The sequence below is a fragment of the Triticum aestivum genome, chromosome 6B (assembly GCF_018294505.1).
Source record: "Triticum aestivum cultivar Chinese Spring chromosome 6B, IWGSC CS RefSeq v2.1, whole genome shotgun sequence".
Classification (NCBI taxonomy): domain Eukaryota; kingdom Viridiplantae; phylum Streptophyta; class Magnoliopsida; order Poales; family Poaceae; genus Triticum; species Triticum aestivum.
The window spans coordinates 588345578-588362978 of NC_057810.1; the positions used below are offsets into that span (position 1 = coordinate 588345578).

The following is a 17401-nucleotide window of genomic DNA, read 5'->3' on the forward strand; positions in this document are numbered from 1 at the left end:
ACGACAACCACGAGGGGCGGCGCTAAGACATGACTAGGTAGGGAGACATAGAAGAGAGGGGTAAACATGGTTCATGCATGCTTAGCATTTGCATGAGAGCACAGAGATGAAACCTCCATTGTAGGCAGCAGATGACAACAAAGCAGACGATGTTTTGCAACACATGTGTGTTGTGAATTAATTCCTCCCTAAGACTAGCCACAGTGGGGAGTAACTTAGAGTAGTAGCATGCATATGTTACTAGTCTATGTTACTACCTCCACAATGGGGAGTACTCTCTCTGTTTCAGTTTATAAGTCCTACGCGTATACCTAGGTTGGCAATTTTATCACCATAATATAAACTATATGACACAAAAATTATACTGTTTAAAAATAGAACAACTGAAGTTTATATTGGTATATTTTTTGTAATATATGACTTGTATTAGATTGGTCAAATTGACGACCTAGGGGTACGCGCACGCCCTGTAAACTGAGAGAGAGGGAGTAACATATGTGTGGTGTCATGCAACACTTTATTTATTAAGTTGTAGACTCATCTTGTCTCGATATGTGTGATGTTACTCATACTACTAGTAACTAATTATGTTACCACATCACTCTCTTTCTTTATTAATTACTTGTCATATCATCTATTCTCTCTCTCAGTTTATAGGGCGTGCGCGTATCCCTAGGTCGTCAATTTGACCAACCTAATACAAGTCATATATTATAAAAAATATATCAATATAAACTTCAGATGTTCTATTTTCAAAACGTATAATTTTTGTGTTATATAGTTTATATCATGGTGATAAAATTGATAACCTAGGTATACGCGTAGGACTTGTAAACTAAAACGGAGGGAGTATTTTGTCTAAATATGTGTGATGTTACCACCTATGTTACTTCCATTGTGGGTAGTTTAAGGCCCTTCCCAATGCTCCACCTTGTACATATGCTAAGGTTGCCAACAAAGCAAAAAATCTGATGTGGCATGCAAGTTAAGAAGAGAGAGAGTAGTATGGTGACCCCAGGAAGAAACGGTGCTAAGCACATGTACCTAGGCGGAAGCATAATTCATAATTCTGAGTTTACAACTAAGAGCATCTTCAACAGGCGCCTAAAAACTGGGCCGCGCGCTAAAATCTGGGTTTTTTGGGGCGCCGGACAACTCCAGCAGAAGCTATAAAACAGTGCGCACGCAAAAAAGGGTTGGGTGCGCGCTGAAAAATGCTATCAAAAGCTGCAAATTTCAGGCGCCGGATTGTGCGCGCTTCACAATTTACCCTGCTTGTTCTTTTGGACGCGCGTTTTTGGGCATCTACTAAAGCAATGTTGGGTCCGACGCACTAAAAGTGCTACAGTGGCGTGCTAAAATTATTTTAGGGCGTGAAATTTTTATGCACCTGTTGGAGATGCTCTAATTAATTGCATGAAGCTTAGCACCCAAAAGTTTAGCACCTTTGCATTGGGGCTTGAGTTGCTAAGGAATTTAATATACTTAGCACCTCATCTAAGCACCTTTGCATTGGAGGAGGACTAAAAGGGTTTATATTTAGAACCAAAGAGTATAAATTTACAATAACGTTTAACCAATGCCTATGCTTTACGTCTATTGTTCCAAGGAAAAGGTTTCCTTGGGCTTACGGTCGAGTCAGCTGTAGAGCATCCCACAGCTTAAACGATCTCGTCGCTGCCACGAGGAACACCATTTGCCGAACTCGACACCGAGTTCACGGTGCTCGTCCCCGTGGCCCACAGGTTTGCCGCCGCCGGCGTTGCCATGAGATGCTGGAACGGGTTCGCGGGCGGAGCAATGTCCATCTCGCCCTCGAGCATCTTCACCACCACGCTCATCGGCGGCCTCGCCTTCGGCTGCTGCTGCACACACCAGAACGCCACCTCGCACATCCTATGCGCTGCCCTCTTGTCTTCCTCGCACGCGTCGTTAGAACTCGCAACGACTTCCATTAGCTCGCCGCTCTCGTACTTCGTCCACGCCAGCTTCGGGAACCACTGCTGGCTCTCCGGCGCGGCCTCGTCGAAGTTCCTCCTCCTGCCGAGGATCTCGAACAGGAGGATGCCGAAGCTGTAGACGTCGCACTTCTCGGTGGCGCCGGCCTGCATCCACATCTCCGGCGCGGCGTACCCGGGCGTGCCACGCATCCCGGAGACCGTCTTGTGCATGTCCGCCCGGTTCAGCAGCCGCGCGAGGCCGAAGTCGGCCACTTTGGGCGTGAGGCCGCCATCGAGGAGGACGTTGCCGGGTTTGATGTCGTAGTGCATGATCTTCTGCTGGCACTCCTCGTGGAGGTACCGGAGCCCCCTGGCGACGCCGACAGCGATGGCGCGCATCGTCTGGAACCCGACGTCGCGGCTCCGGTCGAAGAGGTAGGATTCGAGCGCGCCGTGCTCCATGTACTCGTACACCAGCGCGCGCACGTCGGCTTCGTAGCAGAAGCCGAACAGCCTGACCAGGTTGATGTGGTGCGTCCTCCCGATGGTGCCCACCTCCGCCATGAACTGCTCCTGCGAGGTCCTGTCGTCCTGGCCGGGGTGGAGGTGCTTCACGGCAACCATTAGGCCGTTGGGCAGCATGCCCTTGTAGATGGCGCCGAAGCCGCCGGCGCCGAGCCGGGCGGAGTACTTGTTGGTGAAGCCCGAGAGATGCTGCGGGGTGAATCGGATGGGCTTCTCGACGGCGATCTCCTTGAGGAACCGCTCGACGGTGGCGTCCCGTATCTGGGAGTCCGGCACCACGGCGTACAGCGTCGTGCTCCCCGCCGGCGCGGGGCTGGTGGTGTTGATGTTGATGGCGGGGAGGACGTTCTTTTTGACGCACTTGTACAGGAAGTAGGCTATGGCGACGGATCCCAGGATGCTCAGCACCGAAACAACTGCATGGATGACACGCAAAACTCGGAGTTAGACACAAATCATCTTGAATTCTCATTCTTGATAGCAGTGTTAGATCTGTTGGGAGCGCACCGACGATGATGGTAAGGAATGAGTTGGTGGTTCTCGAGACTTGTTTGTTAAAATCGTCGTCGAATGATGGTGGTGGGTTGTCGGAACGGGAAGGGGGTAGACATGCTGATGAATTGGTTTGCAGTCTGGGGGGAAGAAATGGGTTCGGCAATGGAAGGTTAAGCAAGGACGATTCTGCAGCTTTACATGGGGTCTGGGCTGAAATAGGAGTACTATCAAAAATGCTAAACATACAAAAACTTACACGTTTTTACACGCTCCTTCCATCTAATAACCAATCACAAACCTCCCCCCCTGATTTTCAGGGGGGTGGACCGCCCCGCTCACGTATTGACCAATCAAGGTTAACCATCCTGTAAAAGTCTGTAAATCGTTTGTACGTGTAGCATTGCCGGGAGTACTACTAGCACGCCACCCATTCAACACGGCGAAGATCCTTGGAAAGAACGTAAACCCGTGAAGAAAATCCATGTCAAACATTCGTTGCGAGCGGTCAGCTCGATCGGACGCCAATCACGTCATTACAGCTGCAGATTCCGTCCAAGAAATTTGGAACAGGGAAGGTCAAGATGACGCAGCAAAACCCTCACTCTTTCTTATCCTCAGGTGCTTGAAGAATTGGTCAAGACAGATAGAGTTCAGCCAGGCGAAGTTTAATTTTCTTTTTCTTTTGCCATGCAAAAGCTTTGCGCGCCGATGTATCAGAGGAAGAAAAAAGAGCAGTTACAGACTATTCAGCGGCTTGCCGCGGTTATGTCACGCATGCCAGGTGGACTCCACCTGCAGACAAGCAAGAGGGCATGAGCGGGCCTGCCGCCATCACTGATGGGCTTGAAGGGCGAGGGCCAGGCCAGTGTCGGGCCGAGGAGTGAGTGCGTGTGTGGGTTGAGTATGGCCTGCGTGCCTGACTAGTTAAGGGGTGCGAGACTAAGAGTATGTGTTATCGAATAGCACTTGTTGTAACGAACCAAGAGTGAGGCTGATCCTCCTCCTTCTATCCTCACCAACTCCCTCTGCTTCCCTTGCCTCCTTCCTCCCCAGATCCGATCCAGAAGAGAGAATTGAGTAGATTAGGCCTGTTACATCTGGTATCAGAGGTCCAGTCCGCCGATCTGGAGACCGCTTATCCCAAGCCACGTTATCAGACGAAGCAAGAGAAGCACGCGGCGGAATGGAGGAGCAGCTCGCGGCCTTAGCCAAGGCCGTCAACGGCGGGCGGGCGGCCAAGGAGGCCCGCCTTGACGCGATCCAGCAGTCCCTAGAACTCTGGAGGCCGGCGGTCACCAACCTGCAACAGCAACTCGACGAGCATCGGTCGCAGGTGGGGTGGATCGCTCTCCACCCCGCGTTGGTAGATCCGCAGACCCCGATCGTGGATCCAGTGGTCCACTGCATGTCGGCCCCGCTCTACGCCGACCCGCGGCACCACGGGCCCGATGGCCACGGCGAGCTACTCAACTCGGGAGGACCGGCACAAGGGGTAGTCACCACCCTCGAGCCGCCTCCGGTCAAGGGTGTGTCCTCTTCCTGATCTATGATTCCTGCATCACCTAGGGGTGGGTTCAGTCAAGGTCAGGGGGTAGGGGGTAGGATTTCCCATGACACACAGTACCCATCTCAGCTGTCGCACTGGGCATTGCCCAAGATGGATTTCCCATCATTCGGCGGAGAAAATCCACAATTGTGGAAAACTAGGTGTGAGAAATATTTTGATGTGTACGGGGTCGTTTCGGAGCTATGGGTTCGGGTAGCCACTCTCAATTTCATCGGGAACGCAGCTCGATGGCTGCAACTCCACGAATCACATAGTAACTCCTTCACTTGGGAGTCGCTTTGCTCCTCCTTGTGTTCCAAATTTGGTAGAGAGCAATATCAAGCACATCTTCGGCAGTTCAATTCTCTAAGACAAACGGGTACTGTAGGGGATTACATGCTCCGATTCGAAGAATTGTTGCATCACATCCTAGCTCATAATCCAGCTTTTGATTCGGTGTATTTTATTACACAATTCCTCGATGGGTTGAAGGGGGAAATCCGTTCAGTTGTTATGTTACATCAACCAAAAGATCTGGATTCTGCCTTTTCCTTGGCTACATTGCAGGAGGAACTGATGGAGGCCATGCCATGTCGCGAGTACAGGCGACAGGACGCCGCCAACCAGCGCGCCCCAGCACCGCACCCCCTCTTGGTGATCGGTGCACACGTGGCGCGCCAAATGCTGCCTGGGTCGCCGACAGCAGCTAAAGACCGCAGAGCCCTCGACGCGGCACACCAACCTGACTATCACAATCCAGGGCGAGGAGACGATCGGGTGGCCTCCCTCCGCAACTATCGCAGAGCCAGAGGGTTGTGCTTCAAGTGCGGAGAAAGATGGGGACAAGGGCATCAGTGCGGGCCAACAGTCCAACTCCATCTGGTGGAAGAATTGTTAGAACTACTACAGGCATAGCATGAGGCCCCAGCGGTTCGAGAACCAGATTCTGATGACGAAGTTTTGATGTGCATCTCCAAGATGGCTACCACAGGTCAAACGACTCCGAAAACTGTCCGGCTTGTAGGGAAAATCAACGAGCAAGAAGTGCTAATACTTGTGGATTCAGGTAGTTCCCGCAGTTTCATCGGGGACAACGTGGAAGAGCGATTGCAGCTGCCCATTCGTCAGGTGAGCGCAGTGTCGGTAAAAATTATTGATGAGGGAGTGCTTACTTGTTCTGGACTGGTGCCTGCGTGTACATGGGGAACCCAAGGGCAGCAATTCACTACAGGTCTTAGGATTCTAACGCCTGGATGCTATGATATGGTTGTTGGCATGGATTGGCTCGAGTCCTGTGGCCCCATGTTGATTGATTAGATAGCGAAGAGTTTGCAGTTCACTTATCAAGTCCAGCTAGTTCAGCTCACGGGAGTGCAGAGAAAGATGCAACATGTGCCAACCATATCCAGCGCTCAGTTGTGTGCATTGGAGGCAAGTAATGCAGTGGCGCACATCATGTGTTTGCATGCAGTAGGTCTAGATGTGGTTGTAGAGCATATTCCGGTGGAGATACAAGCAGTTTTGGAGTTTCAGGCAGTCTTTGAGGAGCCGACAGGGCTGGCCCCTCCTCGGGCATGGGATCACTCCATTCCCATCCTCCCAGGAGCCAAACCAGTGAATATTTGGCCCTACAAATATACACCTGAACAGAAAAATGAGATCGAGGCCCAAGTGAAAGAAATGCTCAAGGCAGGGCTGATTGTACCTAGCGCAAGCCCGTATTCTTCGCCTCTTTTGCTCATCAAAAAGAAGGATATGACTTGGCGTCTATGCGTGGACTATCGTCACATGAACGCCATCACAGTCAAGATCACTTATTCAATGCCAGTGATCGATGAGCTCCTAGATGAACTAGCCGGTTTGTGTTGGTTCTCAAAATTAGACCTCCGAGCAGGATATCACCAGATCCGTCTACGCGAGGAAGATGAGCCGAAGACGGCCTTCAAAACACATCAAGGGCATTATCAATTTAGAGTGTTGCCGTACGGTGTTATGGGGGGACCGACAACATTTCAAGGGGGGGTCACTATTGGAAATAGCTTCTTTGTCGTCTGCCATGGCAGACGGCAAAGGCATATCCTTGACGCCAAACATCTTTGTCGTCCGCCAGTAGACGGAAAACTGTCCGTTTGAACAGGTGCCAGCAAAAGCTTTCTTTGCCGTCCGCTTCCATGAAGCGGACGGCAAAGGATTGTGTCATTCACCATCTGAGGCCAGCAGACGGCAAAGACAACGGACGACAGTGGGGTGGCGTCAGAACCGTTAGGGCATTAACGACGCTCTTTGCCGTCCGCCAGCGGACGACAAAGAGCTCAGTTAGGCCAGCACTAGGAAGTTTCCACGTGGCCAGCTACGCCGTCCGCCAGCGAACGACAAAGATTCAAAGGTCTTTGTCGTTCATCAGCAGACGACATAGCTGACAAAATAGGCCGCCAGTGTTCCCAGTGTCTACAGGTAGTTGCCACGTGTTCTCTTTGCCGTCTCCTAGCAGACAGCAAAGCTCTTTGCTGTCATCTAGCATACGACAAATAGGCTATATATGCCCTGTTTTCATTTATATCCATTTAATTTCCCTAGAATTCACACACATATATACATATTTTTTTTCACAGGCACAGCAGACATATGATCTATGCAACACATAGCTCCATGCATGACAACATATATACATACATAAGAAACACAGTTTCATCCATACATCTTACACTACTATCACAATGTTCATCCAACACATTGTACCATGCATCCATATAACAAGTTCCACATTACTCTTCGATAAAAACAAAAAGAAGAACAGAGAAACAAGCACTCCATCCATGCGCTTCCATATAGTGAATTAAATCTACAAAATGGGAAACAAGAAAGTTAGAAGAAGAAGAGGAAGAAAACTAGAAGAAGAAGAAGAATCCTTCTTCTTCTTCTTCTTCTTCTTCTTCTTCTTCTTCTTCTTCTTCTTCTTCTTCTTCTTCTTCTTCTTCTTTTCTTCCTATTCCTTCTTTTCTTCTTCTTCCTTGATTTTCTTCATCTTATTATGTCATTTGTGGACTAAATAAGCTAAATTATGTCATAAATGGACTAAATAGGCTAAATAAGAAGAAAAATGTCATTTTTAGCTAACGTAGCAAATTATGCCATTTTTGACCTAACTAAGCTTATTGTGTCATTTTATAGGACAACAAGCTAAGTATATGACATTTATGAGGTTAGCAAGGTTATGATGCCATTTACGAATAAAAACAAGTAAGAGGAGGAAAAGAAGAAGAAGAAGAAGAAGAACTTCTTCTTCTTCTTCTTCTTCTTCTTTTCTTCCTATTCCTTCTTTCCTTCCTCTTCCTTGATTTTCTTCATATTATTATGTCATTTGTGGACTAAATAGGCTAAATTATGTCATAAATGGACTAAATAGGCTAAATAAGAAGAAAAATGCCATTTTTGAGCTAACGTAGCAAATTATGCCATTTTTGACCTAAGCTTATTGTGTCATTTTAGAGGACAACAAGCTAAGTATATGACATTTATGAGGTCAGCAAGGTTATGATGCCATTTACGAATAAAAACAAGTAAGAGGAGGAAAAGAAGAAGAAGAAGAAGAAGAACTATTCCTTCTTTCCTTCCTCTTCCTTGATTTTCTTCATCTTATTATGTCATTTGTGGACTAAATAGGCTAAATTATGTCATAAATGGACTAAATAGGGTAAATAAGAAGAAAAATGCCATTTTTAAGCTAACGTAGCAAATTATGCCATTTTTGACCTAACTAAGCTTATTGTGTCATTTTAGAGGACAACAAGCTAAGTATATGACATTTATGAGGTTAGCAAGGTTATGATGCCATTTACGAATAAAAACAAGTAAGAGGAGGAAAAGAAGAAGAAGAAGAACTTCTTCTTCTTCTTCTTCTTCTTCTTCTTCTTCTTCTTCTTTTCTTCTTCTTCTTTTCTTCCTCTTCCTTGATTTTCTTCATCTTACTATGTCATTTGTGGACTAAATAGGCTAAGTTATGTCATAAATGGACTAAATAGGCTAAATAAGAAGAAAAATGCCATTTTTGAGTTAATGTAGCAAATTATGCCATTTTTTACCTAACTAAGCTTATTGTGTCATTTTAGAGGACAACAAGCTAAGTATATGACATTTATGAGGTTAGCAAGGTTATGATGCCATTTACGAATAAAAACAAGTAAGAGTAGGAAAAGAAGAAGAAGAAGAAGAACTTCTTCTTCTTATTCTTTTTTCTTCCTATTCCTTCTTTCCTTCCTCTTCCTTGATTTTCTTCATCTTATTATGTCATTTGTGGACTAAATAGGCTAAATTATGTCATAAATGGACTAAATAGGCTAAATAAGAAGAAAAATGCCATTTTTGAGCTAACGTAGCAAATTATGCCATTTTTGACCTAACTAAGTTTATTGTGTCATTTTAGAGGACAACAAGCTAAGTATATGACATTTATGTGGTTAGCAAGGTTATGATGCCATTTATGAATAAAAACAAGTAAGAGGAGGAAAAGAAGAAGAAGAAGAAGAAGAAGAAGAACTTCTTCTTCTTCTTCTTCTTTTCTTCCTATTCCTTCTTTCCTTCCTCTTCCTTGATTTTCTTCATCTTATTATGTCATTTGTGGACTAAATAGGCTAAATTATGTCATAAATGGACTAAACAGGCTAAATAAGAAGAAAAATACCGTTATCACGGAGGTGTAGGAATGGTCGGGGCTACGCTAGTGGCAGACGGAGGTGAAGGACCGGTCGGGGTTCCGACATTGGCATACGCGGAAGGATTGGTCGATGCTTGTCGGGAGCCAAGCTGAACCAAAGATCATTTCCAATAATGTCTCGTTAGCATGATGCAAACTGAAATGTGAATAGTAGTAACTAAGGACCATTCAAATCAAACTCACCGTGCCCGCCGGAGCAATCTGGGGCATCGACGGAGGGGCCAGGCCGTTTTTCCCGCACATGCTATGCACATTTGGTTCTCACGAGTCAATCACATTAGTTAGTAATGCGAACATTACGTGCATGATTGGGCTAATATGCACAAGAAACGTCCCACGATGAGCTCGTATAGGGCCCGGTGAGATGCATCGTTCCGGTTCCTCTTCTCCTCCAATAGCTTAGTCATCTTCTCCTCCCTCTCCCTCTCCCTCTCCGCCGCCTCCCTTTTTGCCTCCTCCAAAAGCGCCTGGGTCTCTCTTTCTCAACCGTTGCCTGCAACACATCACTCCTTGTTAGCATTGTAATCATCGACAGACACAATGTAATGGAGGAAAGGTCAGAGAGTCCATATAACTAACCGCCACGGCGAGCTCCACGTGCCGTGCACGAGGCGTTATCTCAGGATCAGAGCTACTCAGGCGCTTCTTGATCTGCGGGATAGTCTTAGGACAACGTATCAGTCCATGACCAATGGATTGAGAGCCATGGGACCTCCCGCCACTAGATATCATCACCAGCTATGTATCAAAAGGATCCTGGCTCGGGTTAAAGTCCTCCCCTTTCCTCGTCTTTCCCTCGTCTCTGTACTTCACAAGCTTGTGGTGGGAGGAGATGTTGGTGAAGTTCTCTAGATGATCTAGGTCAGACTCCATGAATGCCTTGGCCTTCTTGTACGGGGCCATATGGGCCATGCCATAGAGGTCGAACAGAGTAGGCACAGGCTTCTTGTGGTACTGCGACTAAGAGAGAGGAACAAAATATTAGTTAATTAGGGCTCAAGCTAGCATTAAGAATGATATTACTATGTAAATAGGCCATTTTGGAGCTAAGAAAGGTTATTATGTCATTTTCAACGAAAATAAGCTAAGTTTAGGTCATTTTGGAGCTAAGAAAGACTATTATGCCATTTTTGACCAAAGTATGCTAATTATGTCATTATTGAGCTATCCAAGGTAGTTATGCTAATTTTTAGCTAACTATAACATATTTAGGCATTCTATAGAGCTATCTAAGGTTATTATGTCATTTTCGAGGAAAAATAAGCTAAGTTTAGGTCATTTTGGAGCTAAGAAAGATTATTATGCCATTTTTGACCAAAGTATGCTAATTATGTCATTATTGAGCTATCCAAGGTAGTTATGCTAATTTTTAGCTAACTATAACATATTTAGGCATTCTCTAGAGCTATCTAAGGTTATTATGTCATTTTAGAGCTAATTATGTCATGAATGAACTATCTAAGATTAGTTTATAGAGCTATCTAAAGGTTATTATGTCATTTTAGAGCTAAATATGTCATAAATGAACTATCTAAGGTAGTTATGCCTTTTTTTAACTAAGTAAGGATATTAAGTCATTTTGGAAAGGATAAATGCTACCGTGAAGAATTAAATTGCATGAATCATGTAGCAAACCACATAACCAGTTATCCCCGTACTCAAACAGGTTGGAGCTCCCTTAATGGTGTGGCACACCTTCCATTTGGTTGCGCTTATCCTTGGCCCTTTGGTGTTCGAGCCTCCATTGGGGAGAGCACCACGCATCCACCAACGCCTCCCAACAGTCCATCTTATAGACACACCATCTCGGGGGCACCTAAGTGAGTCAAGAGAAATTTCAGCTCTACGAATCAAATCAAGAAAACTAAGCTCAAGGCCTTAAGAATAGGTATAATTACTGCCAAGTACTTCTCCCTACTTAGAAACTTGCTGCGACACTTCTTCTTGGCCCTCCTAATACCCTACGAGGCGTAGTAGTCTCGAACGGCCTGCACCCAAGCCTTGTGCCACAAGTTCTGATGTAGGCGCTTGCACTCGGCTTCGACAACCATAGCTTCTGCCTCCTGTTCTCCCTCTGAAACCCTATAGAAGGTCTGCAATCAAAGAAGACAACAATGATTAGTACAATCACTAGCTAGTTAGTGTTCATTTTTAATTATGTAAAGGAGAAATTACCCAAAACCGACGGAACACAATGTCGGCCACCGTCTCGCACCCGACACCGGCGACCATCTCCCCTGGAGGGGTCGGGGCAATAGAGTACAACTCCCAGCTCAGTGCTAGCTGTGGAACCTGACCCTCACCGGGCATCGTGACCCACCTAGGGAAGTGATGCCGGCAAAGCGTGCCAAGGACCTGGTTGGGCCTGCGGACACCACGGTCACGGGGGTATACCTAGCCCCTGCAGTATGACAAGGCCAACGCATTAGATATTAATTTGAAGGAACATGAAGGCAAAAGGTTAAAAAATAGTAAATGCACTTACTTCAACCCTTTAGGCGCAATCAACCACCTCTGCTCGGGGGTCGTCGGCACGGGTGGGAGCTTTGTACAACCACACTTGTAGACCTTCTTGCCCTTCTCAACCAGCTCGTCGTTGTTGTAGCTATCATCTGAAAATGTGTCCTCGCTACCATCCTCTGGGCCACTAGCCTCCGGAGTCTCGTGGGAAGAAGACGGCAGGACCGGGGTCTCGTGGGAAGAAGATGGCGGGACCGGAGTCTCGTGGGAAGAAGACAGCGGGACCGGAGTCTTCTGGGATGAAGACCCTGTGACCAAAGTATTCTGGGACGAAGACCCCATGATCGGAATCTTCTGGGACGAAGACTCTAGGACCGGACTCACGTGGGGCGAAGGATCAGTGACCCGAGTCTGGTGGGGCGAAGGATCAGTGACCGGAGGCTCATGGACCGGAGTCCGAGACAGGTCCACATCAGACGGAGCAGTCATGTGGTCGGGTGAATCAGCTGAGGGTGGCGGCGAGGAAGGCGTGGCAGCCTTCCTACCTCTCCCGATGCCACGTCCATCTCTACCAGCCTTCTTCGTCCTCCCCCGACCTCTCCCAGCCGAAGTAGAAGCGCCCGCCGTAGTTGTCTGCATACTATCTAGCAGCGCTCTCGGGAGGGGCTGGGGTGCAATAATGGAACCACCCCTCACAGTAGCGCTCGCATGAGGCTCGGGGCGCTCTGGACCCTTGCCCACCATCCTGTCAACACCTGCAATGACAAAAAGTAAACGAAATTAGTACAACATAAAAAAATTGGATACCTGACATGAACATAATAATATGTATATAATTGAGGCGTATCATCATCATGAACATAATAAAAATACACCCGATCAACACAAATATATATGATGTTTTTGTATCATCATCATGTCCGCGGTCGATCGGGGTGTCAGGGTGTCGGGGTCGGGGTGTGTTGTCAGGGTGTCAGGGTGTGGTGTTAGGGTGTCGGGGGTCGGGGTCGGGGTGGGGGTCGGGGTGTCGATTGTCAGGGTCTCAGGGTGTCGGGGTGTCGGGGTCCGGGTGTCGGTGGTCGGGGTGTCAGATGTGGGGGTGTTGATGGTCGGTGGTCGGGGTCGGGATGTGGTGTCCGGGTGTCGGGGTGTCGGGGTCGGGGTGTCGTGTCGGGGTGTCGTGTCGGGGTGTCGTGTCAAGGTGTCGGGGGTCGGGGGTAAGGGTGGGTGTGGTGTCAGGGTGTCGGTGGTCAGGGTGTCAGGTGTCGGGGTGTTGGTGGTCAAGGTGTGGTGTCAGGGTGTCGGGGTGTCAGGGTCAGGGTGTTGTGCCGGGGTGTCATGTCGGGGTCGGGGTGTCAGGGTGTCGGGTCGGGGTCGGGGTCGGGGTGTGGGTCGGGGTGTGGTGTCAGGGTGTCGGTTGGTCGGGGTCGGGGTGTGGTGTCAGGGTGTCGGGGTCGGGGGTCGGGGTGTCGTGCTGGGGTGTCGGGGTGATCGGGGTCGGGGGTCAGGGGTCGGGGTTTCCTTTTCTTCTTCTCTTCTTCTTCTTCTCCTCCTCTCCTCTTTCTTCTTCTTCTCCTCCTCCTCTCATCTTTCTTCTTCTTCTTCTTCTTCTTCTTCTTCTTCTTCTTCTTCTTCTTCTTCTTCTTCTTCTTCTTCTTCTTCTTCTTCTTCTTCTTTCTTCTCCTCCTACTCCTCCTCCTCCTCCTCTTCTTCTTCTTCTTCTTCTTCTTCTTCTTCTTCTTCTTCTTCTTCTTCTTCTTCTTCTTCTTCTTCTTCTTCTTCTTCTTCTTCTTCTTCTTCTTCTTCTTCTTCTTCTTCTTCTTCTTCTCCTCCTCCTCCTTTTTCCTCTTCTTCTTCTTTTCTTCTTTCTTCTTCTCCCTCCTCCTGTTCCTCCCTCCTCCTCCTCCTTCTACTTCTTCTTCTAAACTAAAACTAAAACTGATCTAAAATAAACTAAAATAAAATAAATTAAAACTAAAACTAATCTAAAATAAAACTAAACTGAAACTAAAACTATAACTAAAACAGAAACTAAACTAAAAGAAACAAAGTAAAAAAAAGGGAGGAGCTCACCTGCAAGAGGAGGCGGCGACCCAGTGGAGGGGGAGGCCGGACGGCCGTGGCGGCCGCTGGAGGAGGCAGCGACCCGGTTGAGGGGAAGGCTGGACGGTCGCGGCGGGATGGGGCGGGGACGGCGACGGGGCGAGGACAGTCGCGGCGCGGCTGGCCGACGTGGAAGAAGCGGCGGGGTCGCGGTGGAGGTCGGGGAGGGGTGCGGGTCAGTGATACGTCTCCAACTTATCTATAATTTTTTATTGTTCCATGCTATTATATTACCTGTTTTGGATGTTTATGGGCTTTACTTTACACTTTTATATCATTTTTGGGACTAACCTACTAACCGAGGGGGCAACCCGTATTGTTGTTTTTTTTCCTATTTCAGTGTTTCGAAGAAAAGGAATATCAAACGGAGTCCAAACGGAATAAAACCTTCGCGGGCGTGATTTTTGGAACAAATGTGATCCACATGACTTGGAGTGCAAGTCAAGAAGCAATCGAGGAAGCCACGAGGGTGGAGGGCGCAGCCCCCTTACTAGGCGTGCCCCCCTATCTCGTGGGCCCCTCGGGCGTCCACCGACGTACTTCTTCCTCCTATATATACACATGTACCCCGAAACCATCAAAGGAGCCACCGAAAAATTATTTCCGCCACCGTAACCTTCTGTATCCGCGAGATCCCATCTTGGAGCCGTCGCCGGCACTCTGCCGGAGGGGGAATCCACCACGGAGGAGCTCTACATCAACTCCAAGTCCTCTCCGATGAGTTGTGAGTAGTTTACCACAGACCATCGGGTCCATAGTTATTAGCTAGATGGCTTCTTCTCTCTCTTTGAATCTCAATACCATGTTCTCCTTCCTCTTCTTGGAGATCTATTCGATGTAACTATTTTTGCAGTGTGTTTGTCGAGATCCGATGAATTGTGGGTTTATGATCAAGTTTATCTATGAGAAATATTTGAATCTCCTCTGAATTCTTTTATGTATGATTGAGTTATTTTGCAAGTCTCTTCGAATTATCGGTTTGGTTTGGCCTACTAGATTGATCTTTCTTGCCATGGGAGAAGTGCTTCGCTTTGGGTTCAATCTTGCGGTGTCCTTTCCCAGTGACAACAGGGGAAGCAAGGCACATATTGTATTGTTGCCATCGAGGATAAAAAGATGGGGTTTATATCATATTGCATGAGTTTATCCCTCTACATCATGTCATCTTTCTTAAAGCGTTACTCTGTTCTTATGAACTTAATACTCTAGATGCATGCTGGATAGCGGTCGATGTGTGGAGTAATAGTAGTAGATGCAGGCAGGAATCAGTCTACTTGTCACGGACGTGATGCCTATATACATGATCATGCCTAGATAATCTCATAATTATTCGCTTTTCTATCAATTGCTCAACAGTAATTTGTTCACCCACCGTAATACTTATGCTATCTTGAGAGAAGCCTCTAGTGAAACCTATGCCCCCTGGGTCTATCTTTTATCATATAAGCTTTCGATCTACTTTTGTTTGCATCTTTACTTTTCCAATCTATATCATAAAATACCAAAAATATATTTATCTTATCATATTATCTCTATCAGATCTTACTTTCGCAAGTGGCCGTGAAGGGATTGACAACCCCTTTGTCGCGTTGGTTGCGAGTTCTTTGTTTGTTTGTGTTGGTGCGTGGGACTTGTGAGGAGCCTCCTACTCGATTGATACCTTGGTTCTCAAAAACTGAGGGAAATACTTACGCTACCGTGCTGCATCACCCGTTCCTCTTCAAGGAAAACCAATGCAAGATCAAGACGTAGCAAGAAGGATTTCTGGCGCCGTTGTCGGGGAGGTCTTCGCTCAAGTCAAGACATACCAAGTACCCATCACAAACTCATCTCCCTCGCATTTACATTATTTGCCATTTGCCTCTCATTTTCCTTTCCCCCACTTCACCCTTGCCATTTTATTCGCCCTCTCATTCCCAATCTCCTCTCTTTTTTGCTTGCCCTCTTCTTCCTCTCTCTTTCGCTTGCCTTTTTATGTTTGATTGTGTGTTGTATTACTTGTCGCCATGGCGCAAGATAATACCAAATTGTGTGATTTCTCCAATACCAATAATAATGATTTCCTTAGTACTCCGATTGCTCCTCTTAATGATGTTGAGTCTTGTGAAATCAATGCTGCTTTGCTGAATCTTGTTATGAAAGATCAATTCTCCGGCCTTCCTAGTGAAGATGCTACTACCCATCTAAACAACTTTGTTGATTTGTGTGAGATGTAAAAGAAAAAAGATACGGATAATGATATTGTTAAATTCAAGTTATTTCCGTTTTCACTTAGAGATCGTGCTAAAGTTTGGTTTTCGTCTTTGCCTAAAAATAGTATTGATTCTTCGAACAAGTGCAAAGATGCTTTTATCTCTAAGTATTTTCCTCCTGCTAAGATCATCTCCCTTAGGAAAGATATTATGAATTTTAAACAACTTGATCATGAGCATGTTGCCCAATCTTGAGAAAGAATGAAATTGATGATTCGCAATTGCCCTACTCATGGTTTGAATTTATGGATGATCATACAAAACTTTTATGCCAGATTGAATTTTGCTTCTAGAAATCTTTTAGATTCGGCCGCCGGAGGCACGTTTATGGAAATCACCTTAGGATAAGCTACAAAACTCCTTGATAATATCATGGCTAATTATTCTCAATGGCACACCAAACGATCTACTAATAAAAAAGTGCATGCTATAGAAGAAATTAATGTTTTGAGTGGAAAGATGGATGAACTTATGAGATTGTTTGCTACTAAGAGTGCTTCTATTGATCCCAATGATATGCCTTTATCTACCTTGATTGAGAATAATAATGAATCTATGGATCTAAACTTTGTTGGTAGGAATAATTTTGGCAACAATGCTTATAGAGGAAACTTTAATCATAGACCGTTCCCTAGTAATTCCTCTAATGATTATGGAAATTCCTACAATAATTCTTATGGTAATTTTAATAAGATGCCCTCTGATTTTGAAAATAGTGTTAAAGAATTTATGATCTCTCAAAAGAATTTTAATGCTTTGCTTGAAGAAAAATTGCTTAAAGTTGATGATTTGGCTAGGAATGTTGATAGACTTTCGGTTGATGTTGGTTCTTTGAAACTTATATCTACTCCTCCTAAGCATGATATCAATGAGTCTCTCAAGGCTATGAGAAGTTCCATTGATGAATGCAAAGAAAGAACCGCTAGATTGCGTGCTAAGAAAGATTGCTTTGTTAAAGCGTGTTCTTCTAGCTTCCATGAAAATAATGATGAAGATCTTAAAGTTATTGATGTGTCCCCTATTATATCTTTGTTTTGCAATATGAATCTTGATAATGATGGGACTGGAGATGAGTGAACTTTAGTTAAAAGGCATCCCGATAATTACATAGACAATATTCAGAACAAACTCTTAACACAGGTATATCTCAGCAGAGTAACTATTTACTTCTAAACTGAACACAGGAATAGGAAAAACACTCGACGCTGCTCACAGCAAGGGCGTCCCACTCAAAAATATCAAATGCATGTCTTCTGGCTAACATCAATGAGCAAATTTTGACAAGGTTTTCCAATTCCAATATATTAAACTAACGTCTTCTTGCTAACATCAATGAGCAAATTTTGACAAGGTTTTCCAATTCCAA

General features: G+C 46.0%; 1 protein-coding gene across 1 annotated transcript; it reads right to left on the reverse strand.

Annotated features, from left to right (window-relative positions):
* Positions 1–1588: 1588 nt before the first annotated feature.
* On the reverse strand, positions 1589–3792 carry LOC123139431 (G-type lectin S-receptor-like serine/threonine-protein kinase SD2-5). The gene is made up of 4 exons (XM_044559235.1): positions 3753–3792; positions 2973–3170; positions 2415–2881; positions 1589–2105 (listed from the first exon to the last, which is right to left on the reverse strand). The coding sequence occupies exons 1-4, from the start codon at positions 3790–3792 to the stop codon at positions 1662–1664; spliced, it is 1149 nt and encodes a 382-aa protein (XP_044415170.1). The 3' UTR covers positions 1589–1661.
* Between the last annotated feature and the right edge of the window lie 13609 nt (positions 3793–17401).